Source organism: Dromiciops gliroides, chromosome 1, assembly GCF_019393635.1.
Source record: "Dromiciops gliroides isolate mDroGli1 chromosome 1, mDroGli1.pri, whole genome shotgun sequence".
NCBI classification, from domain to species: Eukaryota; Metazoa; Chordata; class Mammalia; order Microbiotheria; family Microbiotheriidae; genus Dromiciops; species Dromiciops gliroides.
Window position 1 is genome coordinate 640,739,553 of NC_057861.1, and position 16,200 is coordinate 640,755,752.

Genomic DNA, 16,200 nt, shown 5'->3' on the forward strand with positions numbered 1-16,200 from the left:
AATCACCATTTTTAGATTCCCTTTAAATATTAATTGTGGGTGTTCTGCATGTGAAGCTTTTGTCTAGTACATACGTAGGAAGCTAAAAAGTAGTTTTAGCACAAAGACAATTATTTGCTAAATTGCAATATTATTATAAATATTATTGTCTATATATACACAAATGTATTGGAAAGGCCCTAGCATTTCTTTATTATATATAATGCTGGCTCTTAGTTTCAAAAGGATTACTCTTTATTAATAGTAAGGAACAGTCCATTTATTCCTATACTTTTTAGTGTTCCTAACAGAAATGGGTGTTTTGTCAGAAATTTATATTAATATAGTTCTTATATATTTGGTAGGTAGACTCTAAAATGTTTTCTATGTTCTGCAGTTCTTTCAAATGAAACTAATTTTTATTTCTCATTCTAATGGGTTTGAACAACATATAGAAAAGTTGGTAATTTGTAGGGTTTTTCAAAAATCCTACAACTTTGTTTATGTTATTGTTTCAGTTGATTTTTGTTAAATCTTTTTGCGTTTCTTAAATAGACCATCATATCATCTGTAAAATGATAAGTTTTTTATGCTTTATCTGATTTTCTTAACATTAAATCAATTCTGCAGTCCTGATATATATATGTGTGTGTGTATGTATGTGTGTATATGTAATACAAAAACCTAACATAATCATAGTGTATAATCTTCTAAATATATTTCTTTAGCTTTTTTGGTAATATTTTTTCAATAATTTGCATTGATACTCATTAGTTAATTGCTAATGATAACTAAATAGTTATGTAGTGCTTACTCTGTGCCAGGCACTATGCCAAGCACTTTATGATCCTCACAACAATTTCATTCCCCTTTTACAGATGAGTAAATGGAAGCAAAACAATCACAGTCATACAGCCCGTGTCTGAGGCCTGTTGTTTTTATTTTATTGTGACTTGATTCTTGGAAATTTTTTGGTGACCTGGATTTTAAATGCATTTAGCTACTTCATATTTCTCTTTTCTTTTTTTTTTTGGGGGGGGGGGTTGTGGGGTGGGGCAATGAGGGTTAAGTGACTTGCCCAGGGTCACATAGCTAGTAAGTGTCAGGTGTCTGAGGCTGGATTTGAACTCAGGTCCTCCTGAATCCAGGGCCAGTGCTCTATCCACTGCGCCACCTAGCTGCCCCCATATTTCTCTAGAAATAATGAAACCATCAAATTTGGGGTTTTTTTTTTGTGGTATCAGACTATGTGGAGGAGTGCCAGTCCATTGACTTCCAAGTCAGGTTAATCACAGGATGCTTCTGAGTTGGGCCAATCTGCAACCCTATGTAATACTGCCTATTTATTGCAGTTACATAACACTGTCGTGCCAATCCAATCAATGATGTCAATAGAGTCCAACTGGCTGGCATTTAATTGTTCTTGCCAGGTCTTCACAACTATTATAGTAGTCTCAGAGTACATAGAGTCACCCTGCTTCACATTCTCTTAATTTGCCACTCCCTCCTTATCACCCCTTTTGTCATGCCACCCCCTTTTCCTCTCCCCCACAACGTGGATGATAGATTGGGTTTTGCAGCTGTTGTTATTACTGTATTGTTATTGTTACATTGTGGTGTAGATTTCATGAAGCCTCAATTTCCTCATCTATAAATAGGGAATTATACTGCCTACTTCAGAGTTGTTTGTTAGGAAAGCACTTAAAAGTTATTAATGCATTTTTAATATTAACTTTATCTCCCAAATATTCCTATCCCCTTGCTCCTCACTTAAGAGCCATTTCTTAAATCAAAGAATAAAAAGTAAAGAAGGGAAAAATAGCTCAGAAAAACTAAATCAGCCCATTATTGAAGTTCAACATTGCATATAGGGTTTCATATTCATAGTGCCCCCACCCCTGTACAGGGAAATACATTCTCACATCTTTTCTTTAGAGCAAACTTGGTCATTATAATCACCACTATATTCATTTTTTACTTTTTTATTAATTACATTTGCATTACATTTGTTATTGTGCACATTGTTTACCTGGTTCCATTTATTTCTTTTGTTCCTATAAATTTTCCCATGCTTCTCTTTTGTGATTTCCAAGTCAGTGAACATCTACTTTGTTGCCAGTTCTTTTTTTTTTCTAATCACAAACTGATCTCATAGTAAGTATTTTGGTGTATATGGGACTTTTCTTTCTTTGACACATCCTATGGGTATATATCTAGTAATGGTATCTTACAGTCAAAAGGTATGAACATTTTAGCCATTTTCTTAACAATTCTAAATCATTGAGGAAAGAAAATGCTTTGCCACGCATAAGGCATCATACAAATATGAATATATGGTATATGTAATTTAATAGAACTATTAAAAAATATAAATAACTAAAGTATAGGTGGAACCTGATCTGTGGTTGGCATTTACCAAATATAAACCTTCACTCCAGTCTGTCTGTCCTACAACAAAACATTACTGTATTTAGTAGCTTGAAAATTGCACATTTTAAAAATTAAAATAATCAGTCTATCTATAAATTGAGGATGGCCAATGTGTATTTCGGCTTATGACCTAGATTTTAAAAGTAAGACATTAAGTCTTTATCATTTATTATTCCTTATATTTTTTTTCATTTAATTTAGGATAATATATGTAGGATATACATATTTCATTTGATAATAATTACATAATATTTATTTGTTACTTTGAGATAAAACTTTTATAATAGTTGAATCACAAGCTCAGCATCATTTAAAAATAGTAACTTATGAGACTATCTTTTTGTCCTTCAACATTATTTATAATTATTTTTGTTTTTATAGTGGTTTGATTCTTTCTTGGAATTTTTTCCCGTGACCTGGATTTTAATGCATTAAGCTACTTCATATGTCTCTAGAAATAATGAAACCATCAAATTTACTTTTTTTACTTTTTATAAAATAAGAGTGAAGAGTTTAGTTTTCTTTCAGGCCTTTGTTTGCTTTTGTGTCTCTCAAACATGTTTCTGTAGGATTCTGTTTTTCTTAGAGTTGTGTTCATAGAGATAAAATGATCTTTGTTTCACATATTGTGGTCTCAGTTTGGTGCTTCAGATAGGGAACCAGAGCACTCCTTATAGGCTATTGTAGAGACAAGAAAGCAAAATAAACCGACACCCCAATAACTGTAATTAGCACTCCTTATAGGCTATTGTAGAGACAAGAAAGCAAAATAAACTGACACCCCAATAACTGTAATTAGTTACATGATGTAAATTTATTATTCTGACATTTATAGAGTTGAATTTAAAAGATTTCTGGTTTTAATAGGCCTTTTCAAAAAACATTGCAAAATCATAAGATAGCTAAGACAACAATAAATTATCTATTGTTTAAGATACCCGTATTTAAAACCTTTTTGTTTCTTTTAGCATTTGGTTACCACAACAACATTTTTAGTGCTTTAGGACATATAATTAGTTTTCTGTACACATTAGAAAAACCAAGTAGATTCTTTTTAGTCTTTTCCAAATAAATTTTTTGCAGCTATTTTAATAGCATTGCTTATAAATGCTGACAATTTTATGGACAATTTTTAAAAAATCTGTTGTTTCAGAGTATTTTCAAATTACGTACTTCATCAAATGAAAAATATTACATGTTTTCTAGGAAATATTTATTTAAGGTTATATACCAAGGGTTGAAATTTTGAATGACAATTTCAGAAAATTAGTTTTAGTCTCGTACAATAAAAGGAATAGCAGAAAATATTCAGACTATCATAAACCTTTTTGAAGTTAATTTTAAGTATGAAAAATATAATCATATAATTTTTATGTCTTGGGAACTTGCAAATATATAATATGTTTTGAATACACTTATTCCATTTTAATTTCAATATGTCACCCTCTGACATGCTGCATCCTAAAATGAGATATCTGTAAAGGGGAAAAAACCTATATAAGGGTACGCTGAAAAATAACACAGAGTGTGAGCCATACTCAGGTTTCATATGAGCCAGATTTGGGGGAAATCTTTGGCTTCTGATTAGAAGAATCTCATTGGTGTGCCTTCACTAATATACTGTAAATATCTACATAGATATATACTAATTGATGCATTTATAGCTGAGTACTGAAGGTCAGAGTAGTTTGTATGCTCCAAAGAAGGTTAAATATACTACAATAAAAAATAATGTTTCAGTACTTTTGGACATTGAAACTATAACAAAATACAACTTGACCCAACAATCTTAGAATTATTGTCACTTAAGAGTTCTTTTACTTCCTTTCTATTTTTTCAAGTATTGAATGTTTTGAAAGCCTGTTGTGATGGTAGAACTATACTGGGGTATATTCCCTATTTACTTGGATATATTTCCTATGCCTCTCCTTCTCGGCCCCCCCCCCCCCCCCCCCCCCCCGCCGCTATTTTGAATAGAGATAATGTCTTACTCATCTTTGTATCCCTTTCTGTGACTTGCAGCATATTGCTTATTAGGTGTATAAGTATTTGTTAAATTGACTTGAATTCTGATTTTTCTAGTTATTGTTCATAGATACCCTCTTGACAAGTAACACCTGAAAGGTAACTTCAGTGAACATTTTTAGTATATATGTCCACAGATTGTAGTTTGCTCTACAGTAAACTAATTGGTTTTTTTAAAAAAAAAAGAGGAATTTTTGTTATTTGCATCATGTCTGACTTTTCATGATCCCATTTAAGATTTTCTTTGCAGAGTTACCGAAGTAGTTTGCCATTTCATTCTCCAGCTCATTTTACAGAGAAGGAAACTGAGGTAAATAGGGTTAAGTGACTAGCCCAGAGTGACACAATAAGTGTCTGAAGTCAAATTTGAACTCAGGAAAATGAGTCATCTTGATTCCAGGCCTGGCACATCATCTACTATGCCAACTATTTGTTTCCCACCCACCCTCCATAAATAGGAATAGAACTTTGAAATATGATTACAAATTTTCATAACTTTTTGGTTCAGGCTCCATTTCCTTAAGTGAATAGATTAGCTGTCTACATTTCTGATATATCCAATGGTCTAACTTGCCAGTTTCAAGAGACTTAAGACTCAACAATAAAATACCTCATGTGACCCTGCACAATTCTGTGCACACATTAGGATCTCAAAAAATACTTGATAAATTTTTAAGGAATAAAGGGGTTATGATCGCTGATGTTCTGTAAAGAACATTCTGTATTTCTCCAGTAAATGTTACATGATGATAATATAGTTTAGGTCAAAAGTTTTTGCTATTGTTTGCTATTGATTGTCCTTTGAAGAAAAATAGGTGTGCTCTAAACCCAGGAGCACCTGTTGTGAATTTGCTACCACTTTTGATAATCTGGAGAGTTAAAATGTGGTTTGTGATTTCCTGGCAAATTATGTATATTGGCTTGTTGGCAAGTCTTTAAAGGTTAGAAAAATGAGAAGTCAAAATAATTACCTGATTGTTTTTACCTAGTTTTCTTCTTAATCGTTTGTTTATAAGACAAAAGATCATTTTATTATAAAGTTTGATCTTTTGTGTGATGGAATTAATAGAAAGTTTGAAGACAAGCAGTGCTTTTCTAAATTACTGTGTCTTTCAATTGTAGAAAAGCAGAAAAACTGGATGCTTTTATCAGCTTGTGTTTTGCTGTGATTTCTGCTGAGCTATAGTTCTGCTGGGACAAAATGAACTCTGTTTTCTTTTTTTTTTTAAATTAAAAAATATTGATTTTTTGTTTTTACATCACTTACATTTCCCAATATTTCCCTCTCCTGCCTCCCATAGAACCATCCTTTATAATAAAGGATTAAAAAAAGAGAGAGAGAGAAAAAAAATAGTTCACCAAAACACATCAGCAAAGTCTGACATTTTATATTGTGTTGTTCCATATCAAAAATCCTTGACCTCTGCAAAGAAGGGAAAAGGAAGGACCTCATTATCTCTTCTTTGGAGCCAAGTTTGGTCATTATAATCCCATAGCATTCACTTTTGATTACTTTGTTATTGTTCTTTCTATTTATGTTATTGTAGTCATTGTATATATTGTTTTCCTGGATTTGTTTATCTGACTCTATCCCAATTCATATAAGTATTTCTCTTCATACTAATCTTTCTTTTTTATAGCGTATATTCAGTTATGTTAATATACCACAACTTTTGGTTATGCAGTCCTGAATCAATGGACATCTACTTTGTTGTTAGTTCTTTGCTACTGAAAAAAAAAAAGTATAACTCTAAATAGCTTGATTTATATGGGACCTCTTTTTCTATCATTGGCTTCTTTTGGATATATGCCTAGCACTGTTATCTGTATGTTAAAAATTATGCACATTTTTATCTCTCTCTTTTTTTAATATAATTCCAAATAGCATTCCAGAACAGTTGGACCATTTCACAGATTATGAGACCCATGAAGTGGTAGTAGCATTATTCAAATTTATATGCATATTTCTGTTGGGTATAGAACCAGTGACCATATTTTACATAATTATAATTTTGAATAGAACAAATGCAAATATATTCAACCACTCCAAAGGATTAGTTATTTGAACAACTTAGATGTATTCTCTTATTTACTCATATTTGCCCTTTTGATAGGTATGAGCTCAAGAGTTCTTTTAATTTGTGTTTTTCTTATTTTTAGGAATTTGAAGCAGTGCTTCATATAGTCATTGATGGTTTGCAGTTGTTAGACATTTCAAACTTAAAACTTTGACTATTTGTCTTTAAAGGAATGACTTTTGGTGTTATATATTTGTGTTAGTTCCCTATATATTTGGGGTATCAGACCCTTAAAATGAATTTTGTTACAAATTTTTTTTTCCAACACAACCACTTTCTTTGCTTTCTTAGTTCCATGAATTTTGTTCTTATGAAAGTTTTTCAGTTACAATAATAAAATTCTCTTTTTTGTGTTTGATTCTTCCATTTCCTTGTTTGATTAAAAATTCACTCCCTTAGTCATCCATAACTTTTTTTTTTTAAGTGAGGCAATTGGGGTTAAGTGACTTGCCCAGGGTCACACAGCTAGTAAGTGTTAAGTGTCTGAGGCTGGATTTGAACTCAGGTACTCCTGAGTCCAGGGTGGGTGCTCTATCTACTGCGCCACCTAGCTGCCCAGTCATCCATAATTTTTAAAAGTACACAATGTTTTCTGTTTTTTAGTGGGACTTTTAATATTCAAACCACATACATACTTTAAACTTATTCCGGTATATGATATAATAAGTTTGTCTAAAGCAAGGGAGCTTAACTTTTTTTGTATCATGGACTCCTTTGGCATTCTGGTGAAGTCTGTAGACTCCTCAGAAGAGTATTTTTAAATGTATAAAATAAAGTTGCTAAGTATTTTTACAAAGGAAATAAATTATATTGAAATATAGTTTTTTTTTTTAGTTCATGGATTAGGGCTAAAATCTTCTGTTCTTAACATAATTTCTGTCAAACTACTTTCTCGTTTTCTCAACAAATTTTGTCAAAAAAGTTCTTCCTAAGTAATTTATTAATTGAGCTTATTGAATTCTAGGCTATTGAGTTCACTTATTTCTGATTTTTTAAATTTATCTAGTATGTTTCCATTGCACTACTTTTCTGTTTTTTAAACTGGTTCCAAATAGTTTTTGTTATTTCTGCCTTATAGTATAATTTGAAATCTGGAGGTGCTATTCCCTTGACATTCCTACTTTGTTTCATTATTTCATTTAATATTCTATGTTTTTATTCCTCCAAATACATATATTATCTAACACTAAAAAAAATACCCCTTAGTAGTTGAACTAGCATAGTACTAAATCTATAAATTAAATTAGGTGGTATTGTCATTTTTATTATATCGACACAGCCCAATCACGTACCCTGAATATTCATTGCATTTGAGTCATTCTTTATCTTTTTGAAGAACATTTTGTAACTGTACCTATGCAGGTCCTTGTTGTGTCTTAGTAGACCAAATCCAAGATTTCATGCATTTCTTGGTTCTTTTGAATGAGAATCGCCTTTGTCTTATTTCCTCCCAGATTTTAAAATTACTATATAGAAATGCATTTGATTTTTGTGGTTGTATTTTGATTTCTGCTACTTTACTGAAATTGTCTCAGTGTCTGCTGATTCACTAAGATTTTTAAAGTAAACCATCATGTATGTCATCAGCAAATATGGATGGTACTGTCTATAAATTATATATTTTCATTAGAAATTGATTTTTGTCTCAATGAATAATTAGAAAACATAATTAGAGTCACAAAATGTAAGAGTCAGAAGAGACCTTGGAAACCATCTAGTCCAATCCCCTCATTATACAGATCAGCAAATTGAAGCTCTGAGAAGTTAATTAACTTAACTTCACCCAGTTAAGTTGAGTGGAAGAGCTGGGTTTGGGATCTAGGTCATCTGACTCAAGTCCAAGGTCTTTTTGTTTTATCTAATATTTTACTGGTACTTTAAAAAGTTATCGCCATTATTTCCCAACCTCCATCCTACTCCTTAAACCTTTTCTTTTAACAAAGAAACAAAACATATCTCTCGACCATGCTATTTAAGAGGTGCTATTGAAGAAACTTACCTCACTTGACCATAGTCTCAGATACATAGCCTATAGCAGTTTTACTGGGGAAGAAAGGTATGTTTCTTCATTTGTCCTCTCAAGTCAAGATTGATCAATACATCAGTCAGAATTCTGATATCTTTTAGTGTCATTTTCCTTTTCAACATTATTGTGTTTATTGTTGTATAAATGGTTCTTGCTTCTGCTCACATTACTCTGAATTACTTTATATCTGTCTTCCCAAGTTTCTTTAATCTTCATATCTATATAATTTTTAATGACATAAGAACATTTGGTTACATTTGTATGCTTGTTTATTGAGATAAACAAGTTCTCATTTTGTTCTTAGTTTCTTGCTACCACAAAAAGGTGCTAATAAAAATATTTCAGTTTACATGGGAATTTTCCCTCTGTCTTTGACTTCCTTAGGATAAATGCTTGGAAAAATTGGGTCAGAGAATCTGGAATGTTTAGTTACTTTTCTAGTATAATTCTACTTTTCTTCCAGAATGCTTGAACTAATTTATAAAACCATTAAGAATATGGGCAGCAAGGTGGCGCAGTGGATCGAGCACCAGCCCTGGATTCAAGAGGACCTGAGTTCAAATCCGGTCTCAGATACTTAACACTTACTAGCTGTGTGACCTTGGGCAAGTCACTTAACTCTCATTGCCTCATTTAAAAAAAAAAAAGAATATGGGCAGCTAGGTGGCACATTGGATAAATCACTGGCCCTAGGTTCAGGAGGACCTGAGTTCAAATCCAGCCTCAGACACTTGACACTTACTAGTTGTGTGACCTTGGGCAAGTCACTTAACCCTTATTGCCTCACCAAAAAAGAAAGAAAGAAAGAATATATCGGTACATCTTTCTTTTCAAGCCAATCTATCAGGAATTATAGCTTTTTATTTTTTTTTCTAATTTGATGAGTATGATATTAAAACTCAATTATTTTAATTCATAGTTCTTTGATCTGATTTGGAACATTTTATGTGGTTTTTGTTCATTTACATTTCTTCTGAAAACTGATCAGATCCTTTGGGGAAAGGTTCCTGGTCTTAAAATTTTGTGAAAATTCCTTATATATTTTGAATATCATATTTTAATCATATTTGATATAAAGATTTTTATCCAACTGAAAACTTCTCTTCCTGCATTGCTGCACATTTCAATTTAAACCAAATTGGCAATTTTATCATTTATGATTACTATTCAGTACAACTATATTCTATTTAGCACTTGACCTTTCAAGTATGGTGTTTTAAAAGTTTATTGCTAATTCAGTTTTTTTTTTTAATGTTCTAGCAACATCTAATTCATCTTCACTTTTTTCTTTTTGGTATCTTTTTCCCTTTCATACTTTTTAGGTCAGAAAGAAAGATTGACTTTTATAAGTCAAATATATTTATTCCCAAATATCCTGCACTCTTTGAAACTGTTTGCTGACAAAGAAAGGAAAGCACCCCAGCCTGAAGTTCTCTTCTTCCTCTCACTGTTTCCAGTTGTCTGTATAATTAACAGTTAGTCTCAAGCCACATTTCTTCCATTGCTGTCTTACTTATTATTCAAAACTTTTTTTTTCTATTTTAACATGTTTGTATCTCTCCAGTTAGTAGGTAAGCCCCTTGAGGGCAGGTTAACGATAAATCCCAGTTGTACTTTAATAACTCCTCCCAGTGCCTTGCTGACTGAATATTTATGATTTGATTATGACACTAGACTTTCTTCAAGGAGTTTGTATTCAAAGGTAGCATTAACAATATTGATTTCATATGTGATTTTGTTTATTTTTCTTATAGGCAAATGCACTAAAGACAATTCAGCACTGGAATGGCTTGCCTCACCATGACAGAAATGGAGGGATCTGCCACATCTTCTACCCACCAAAATGGAGATATTCCTGGGAATGATGATACTTTGAAGCAGATAGAGCCAGTTCTTCAGGTCTATCTTTATCACTCCCTTGGGAAGACTGAAGGAGATTATTTACAGTTTCCAGTTGGGGAATATATTGCTGAGGAAATTTGTATTGCTGCTTGTAAAGCTTGTGGTAAGTATGAAAAAGGCAGTTGATAGACAGCTACTTTAAGTGTGTTAATAAAGAGTATAGGATTTCGAGTTTGAGGTCTTCAAATCCCTGGTGTTGTATTTACTAACTGTGTGATATTAGACAAGTCACTTAATCTCTAGGGGCCTTAGTTTCATTTTATAAAAGAACAAGCTTGTTTACCTCAGATATGGAGGTGTAAGAGAGAAGGACTGTTAGAGCTAGCTATGCTGATAACAGTAAGAAGCAGGACATTTATTAATCAGCTTTATATTAAATGACTATATGCTGTGATAGATACAAAGATGAAGTGATTCTGGAATTGGATTAAGACACATCCTTGCTGTTGTGGCGAGTAAAACTATATGTGTGGTCACCTTATTTCTGTCCCAAGTTTGGGGAAAATTAGCTGGGGTTTCTAATATAGTTGTTACTTATAAATTAGAAGCTTTAGCACCAGTTTTGAGGCATTAAGCATTTATTAAAGTATATTCAATATTAGTAAAGAGAGCACACATGTCTCTGAAAGTTCAGAAGGCCTATCTAGCCTAGAGGAAAAATAGAGCTCAGCCTGGTCTGCTTTTTCCTCCAAGTCCTCTGCCACCAAGAGCACCTGAGAGAGAGTAACTGAGTGTGGAAGCTTCCTCTGGGTCCAGAAGAGAGGTGGTCCTTACACACTGTTTCAAGCTAATTGGATAGCATTACCCAAATCCTTTGGTTCATTGGACTTGAAGGTGGTCCATGAGCAGAACATGCCATGCCGTGAGGGCCAGGCTCTCAGGTAGGTGTGGCTTCAATCAAGTCAACTTCAAGTGAGTCAATCAGCAAAGGCCCCTCAAACAGGGGGGCCTCTGGGTGTTCCAAAACCTATTATTTTTTCCCACTCTCACGGTGCTGTTAGTTCAGGATAGAGGGAAAGCAATAAACTCAGACATATTATTAGGTAATTGTATACAAAATCCACTAATTAAAATGCAGAATAGAAAATAATGGTGATAATATTTGGCATTTATGTTATTCATTAAGATTTGCAAAGCATTTTTCATGTTATCGCATTTGTTCCTCATAACCTTATATAATAATATAAGATAGATTTAATTAAGTTATACAGTGCCTAAGGAGAGAAAGATAATTTTCAGTTGAGATTGGGGTATGAGGCAGGGGAATCATGGAAATTTTATGACAGAGATGTAATTTGATCTAGACCTTGAAGAATGGGTAGAATTTCAGAGTATTCCAGGCTTGCAAGTAAAGCCATGAAGATAGAGGACAACACTGAGACAGTGAGTTGACCACTTTTATATGAAGACCAACTTCATTTCAATTCAGTGAAATTTATTAAGCTTCTGTTATGTGCAATGTACTGTGCTGAGCTCTTGGGATACAAAAAAAATGCAGGGCTTGATGGTATTTTCTCATGGAGATTTTATAGAGATGTGAAAAGAGGCTTATGGGTTAATATTTATTAGTATCCTCACAGATCCCTTTTTTAGTTATAAATAACATGTTGTTTCCCCCAGTTATTTAGTATCTTTCCTCTTTTCATATATGTGGATATATGTCCTTAAAATCAGTGCCCTTAAAATCATGTTGCCTCCAGCACAAACCCTTCTCTGAGTACTCAGTGTAACTATTTTTGCCATTTTGGTTTTCTTTAGTACTTCCTCAAACAACACATTGGAAACCTTAATGTTGGTGTTGATATGTCATGGTTCTATTATTTGTTGTTGGTGACATGCAGTAGTTTTTTTTTTAATAAAATAATGATATTTTCTGTTTTCATCCATTTGTTTCTCCTATTCCAGTTTCATCTTTAAATGTGATTAAGATAATCTGGTTTATTTGAAAATCATACCAAACTTTCTGTAAACTTAGTTTTCTTACCACAATTTCTCCCTGTTGGAAGTGATGCTGCTCATAATCTTCCACCATCATATTGTATAATATTTTTTACAAATGAGTTTAAAGTCTAAATCTTATATTGCTCTCAGCTACTATGTTCCTCTGTTTAACAAGAAAATCAAGAGTTTGCTGGCTGAGGTGAATTTCTATGTTTTTTTGGCCTTCTTATTGGGTCAGTTGCCAAAATGTTAAACTAATGTAGAAATAGTGATAGGCCCAGGAAATGTCTGTTCCTTTATTCATTATTTATTTATCTGTTCCTGTTGATGCTGTTTTTAAAAATAGGTCAAATAGGTCGAGATAAAACTGCTTTGATCTCTCCCATTTTTATCTTCCAATTTGGTGCTGATTTTGCTCTTTGCTCCAAGTAGTGGTCTTATTATATACAGATTATTCAGAAGTAACCCCTAAATCTAGAAGCATTCTTTTCCTAAGTTACATTTTTATTTTCTATGATATAATTTGGTGTTTGGAGGCAACTTAGGGGTGGTGGTAGACAATTGGCCTCAAAGTCCACCAAGTGCCACCTCTTATATGTGTGTGTGTGTGTGTGTGTGTGTGTGTGTGTGTGTATTGACTGTGTGACCCTGAGGAAATAATTTAACTGCTCTGTGACCATAAGCACACATCTACGACTAAATTACAGAGTTGATGCCAGTTTGCATTTGTCCACTGAGTTTCTTCATCAGAATTCGATATATCAACTGTGTCACAGGTTTGATTTCCTCTTTTCCCACCCCAATTGGTATGCAACATGTCTAGCACTTAACAATTCTTTTCTAAAAAGAAACCCTCTGTAGAGGTGGGAGGACTTAAAAAATCCCTTGTCATATGGGATAGAATTCTGGGAAGAGGTAAGGGGGAAGATACAGGTGATGTAAAAACAAAAGTTAACAATAAAAATAGAAGATAGCTGTTCTATTTAAGTGTAAACTTCTGTGTAGTATGTAAACATTTGTATTTTTCCATTTTTTTGATCCTTAGCTTCTTTGCCCACTTTTTTATTAGAAAGTCACCCGATATCAAAGATGATTTAATTTGCAAGATATCTTTTGCATAGTTTCTCTGTTCATTCATCTTGGGCTGGTCCCAAAAGAGATTAACTAAAGTTTCTGAGCTAAGCCTTCCTGTGTGTGGAGTGGCAGGGGGAGGGGGGGTCCATATGTCCCCCAGAAGTCCATTATTAATAATTATTTTCTCACAAGCCTGAATTTGCAATTTGCAGACTGTTATTTAAAACAGAAAAAAAATGAGGATGAGTTGAGATTAGCATAGGGATTCCTTGTATGTATTAAAAGCTTTTTTAAAGGAAAAGCTCTAGAAGACACTTCTGAAGCTGTAAATGCCCCCCAGCAAAGCATCCCCCAAGTGCCCTTTCACTTGGAAATAAAGCCATGATTTCTAGCTTTGAAAACTGCCCAAAGAAACAAAATGTTAGGAAGTAGAAAATACAGAGGAGCATCTTCTGGACAAATATGGCAGGTGTTCCTTTTTTTTTTTTTTTTTTTTTTGGTGAGACAGTTGGGGTTAAGTGACTTGCCCAGGGTCACACAGTGGTCTGAGGCCGGATTTGAACTCGGGTCCTTCTGAATCCAGGGCCAGTGCACTATCCACTGTGCCACCTATCTGCCCCCAAGTGTTCCTTTAAATATTTAATTAATTTAAATAATTAATGATATATAGTTTATATATATAATATATAACATATATATTATATAATCTATCTACCGATAGGTTAATCATTTACTATGTGCCAGACACTACCACCTTACTCCTTAAGGGTAGGAACTGTTTTTGTATTTCTTTGCATTCCTGCAGAAAGGCAAAAACATAGTGTACATAGTAAAGGTTTAATAAATACTTGTTGACTTGACTAAGCTGAGTTCTGGTGATTCAAATAGAAGGAAACAAAATAATTATTACCTTCAAGAAGCTTATATTCTAATGGAGGGTAGTTGACAGGCTTTAAACTTGTTGAGTTAGGGGGATTCCTACCCCAGCCACATGAAGACTTCTCCCAATGGAATGGGAAGATGACAACATTTTATTTCAAGGTGGCAGAAGGTGGCTGAAGCAAGTACTATGGAATGCTTAGAACTGGTGTAAGACACCAAAAATACCAATGTCATCCACTGTATCACAGGCTGTCACCAGTTGTCCTGACTTTTGTCTTGCCACTGGACTTTGATGACTCTGGAAAAGAGAGTGAGGCTGACATTTTTTGTCACTCTGCCTCACTTAAATCCACTTCAAGTGCAAGTTAAGACATCAGTCATTCATGATGTCATTAATCTTCAAAAATGAAGGAAGAGGGGCAGCTAGGTGGCGCAGTGGATAGAGCACCGGCCCCGGATTCAGGAGGACCCGAGTTCAAATCCAGCCTCAGACACTTAACACTTACTAGCTATGTGACTCTTGGCAAGTCACTTAACCCCAATTGCCTTGTAAAAAAACAAAAACAAAAACAAAAACAAAAATGAAGGAAGAACAACATTCTAGTGGAGAAGACAAGGGAATAGGACAGCTGGAAGGGGTGGGGAGGGCAGGAAAGAAAGGAGGGTGAAGAAGAGAAGTCTGGAAAGAATCCAGGCTTGGATATTTACATGTGAGCCACAGTTATCTTTTTGGTCCATTTATTCTCATCAGGATTGCTGCATGGAGAGAATGTGTCCCATGAAGTTATAATTCTAGTTGCCTTTGGATGCACGATGAAACCAACACCTTTTTTCCTCCTCTATAAGGAGAAACAGGGAACTATCCTTCCATTTACCAGTAGCTTGTATATGTTATGGGTTTTATTTTTAAAAAGAATATCAACATGGATATGATTTCTTTCCTTCAGTAGTATACTAACTTGTTCATTAGGCAAAGAAGTCATGTTGAGTACCAACAAATCAATGAACATTTATAGATGAATTGTTAAATTTGTGGTTCTGAGAACCTTTTGCCCCATTTTATACCATTTCACAACCATTTCCAGAAGTAGGAGAGTCACACAGGACTGAGAGCCATTTAGTATTTTTTCAGTTGTTTTATGAATCATCATAATCAAAAAATTGATAATCTCATGTCCAGCCTTCTATTGAGAGACTTCTCTGCACTTGCCTGGGCTGGTCCTCCAAAAATATTCTATTGTTTGAACCTTACCTGAAGACTTTTTAGAACATGCCAAATTTTTAGTCCACTGTCATAGCCTTTGCTACCCCAGAGGCCCCTCTGCCTTTCCTTAGACACTGGATCTCTGACCATTGGCAAGTCATTTAACTTCTCAGAAACCAGGTTCCTCCTCTGAAAGATGAAAATAGTCAAACTTTTACTACCTACCATAAAGGATTTCTGGGAGGAAAATGTTTTGCAATCCTTAAAGCTATCAATAAATTGTTAGTGATTATTAGTGGTATTATGTTGTTATCTATCATAGTAATTTAAAGAGATATATGTACCTCCCTGCCCCACTCAACTCCCATCATTTGTATTTGTATTTAGAGCAGGCTCTGTTTTGTCAAGTTACATAAATTGTATACTCTTATCTTAAGGAATATTACTGTTCTTTTTGGAACACTGTTGGAAAAACTCATTGCATTGACAATACATATTAAAAATAATTCGACTACCTATGTACATAGCAACCTTAATAAGTACATCAATAACAAGCAAAAATATTTTTCTATATAATATTTAAATTGTATTCTTAAATATATACTACAGTCATAGCTGCACTGATTATAATTCTGTGATTTCATATTTATATTTAATGA

At 33.6% G+C, this 16,200-nt stretch overlaps 1 protein-coding gene across 2 annotated transcripts in view; it reads left to right on the forward strand.

The window, feature by feature from the left end:
• The window catches only part of JAK2 (Janus kinase 2), a 151,807-nt gene that overhangs the window by 45,192 nt on the left and 90,415 nt on the right, over positions 1–16,200 (forward strand). Inside the window, exon 3 of one of the 2 annotated variants that reach the window (XM_043989280.1) lies at positions 10,293–10,543. In XM_043989280.1, the coding sequence (XP_043845215.1) occupies positions 10,324–10,543 (220 nt within the window). In that variant the 5' untranslated portion in view covers positions 10,293–10,323. Of the gene's footprint in view, positions 1–10,292; positions 10,544–11,766; positions 11,824–16,200 lie in introns of those variants that run through there. The other variant, XM_043989289.1, reaches the window with a different exon arrangement.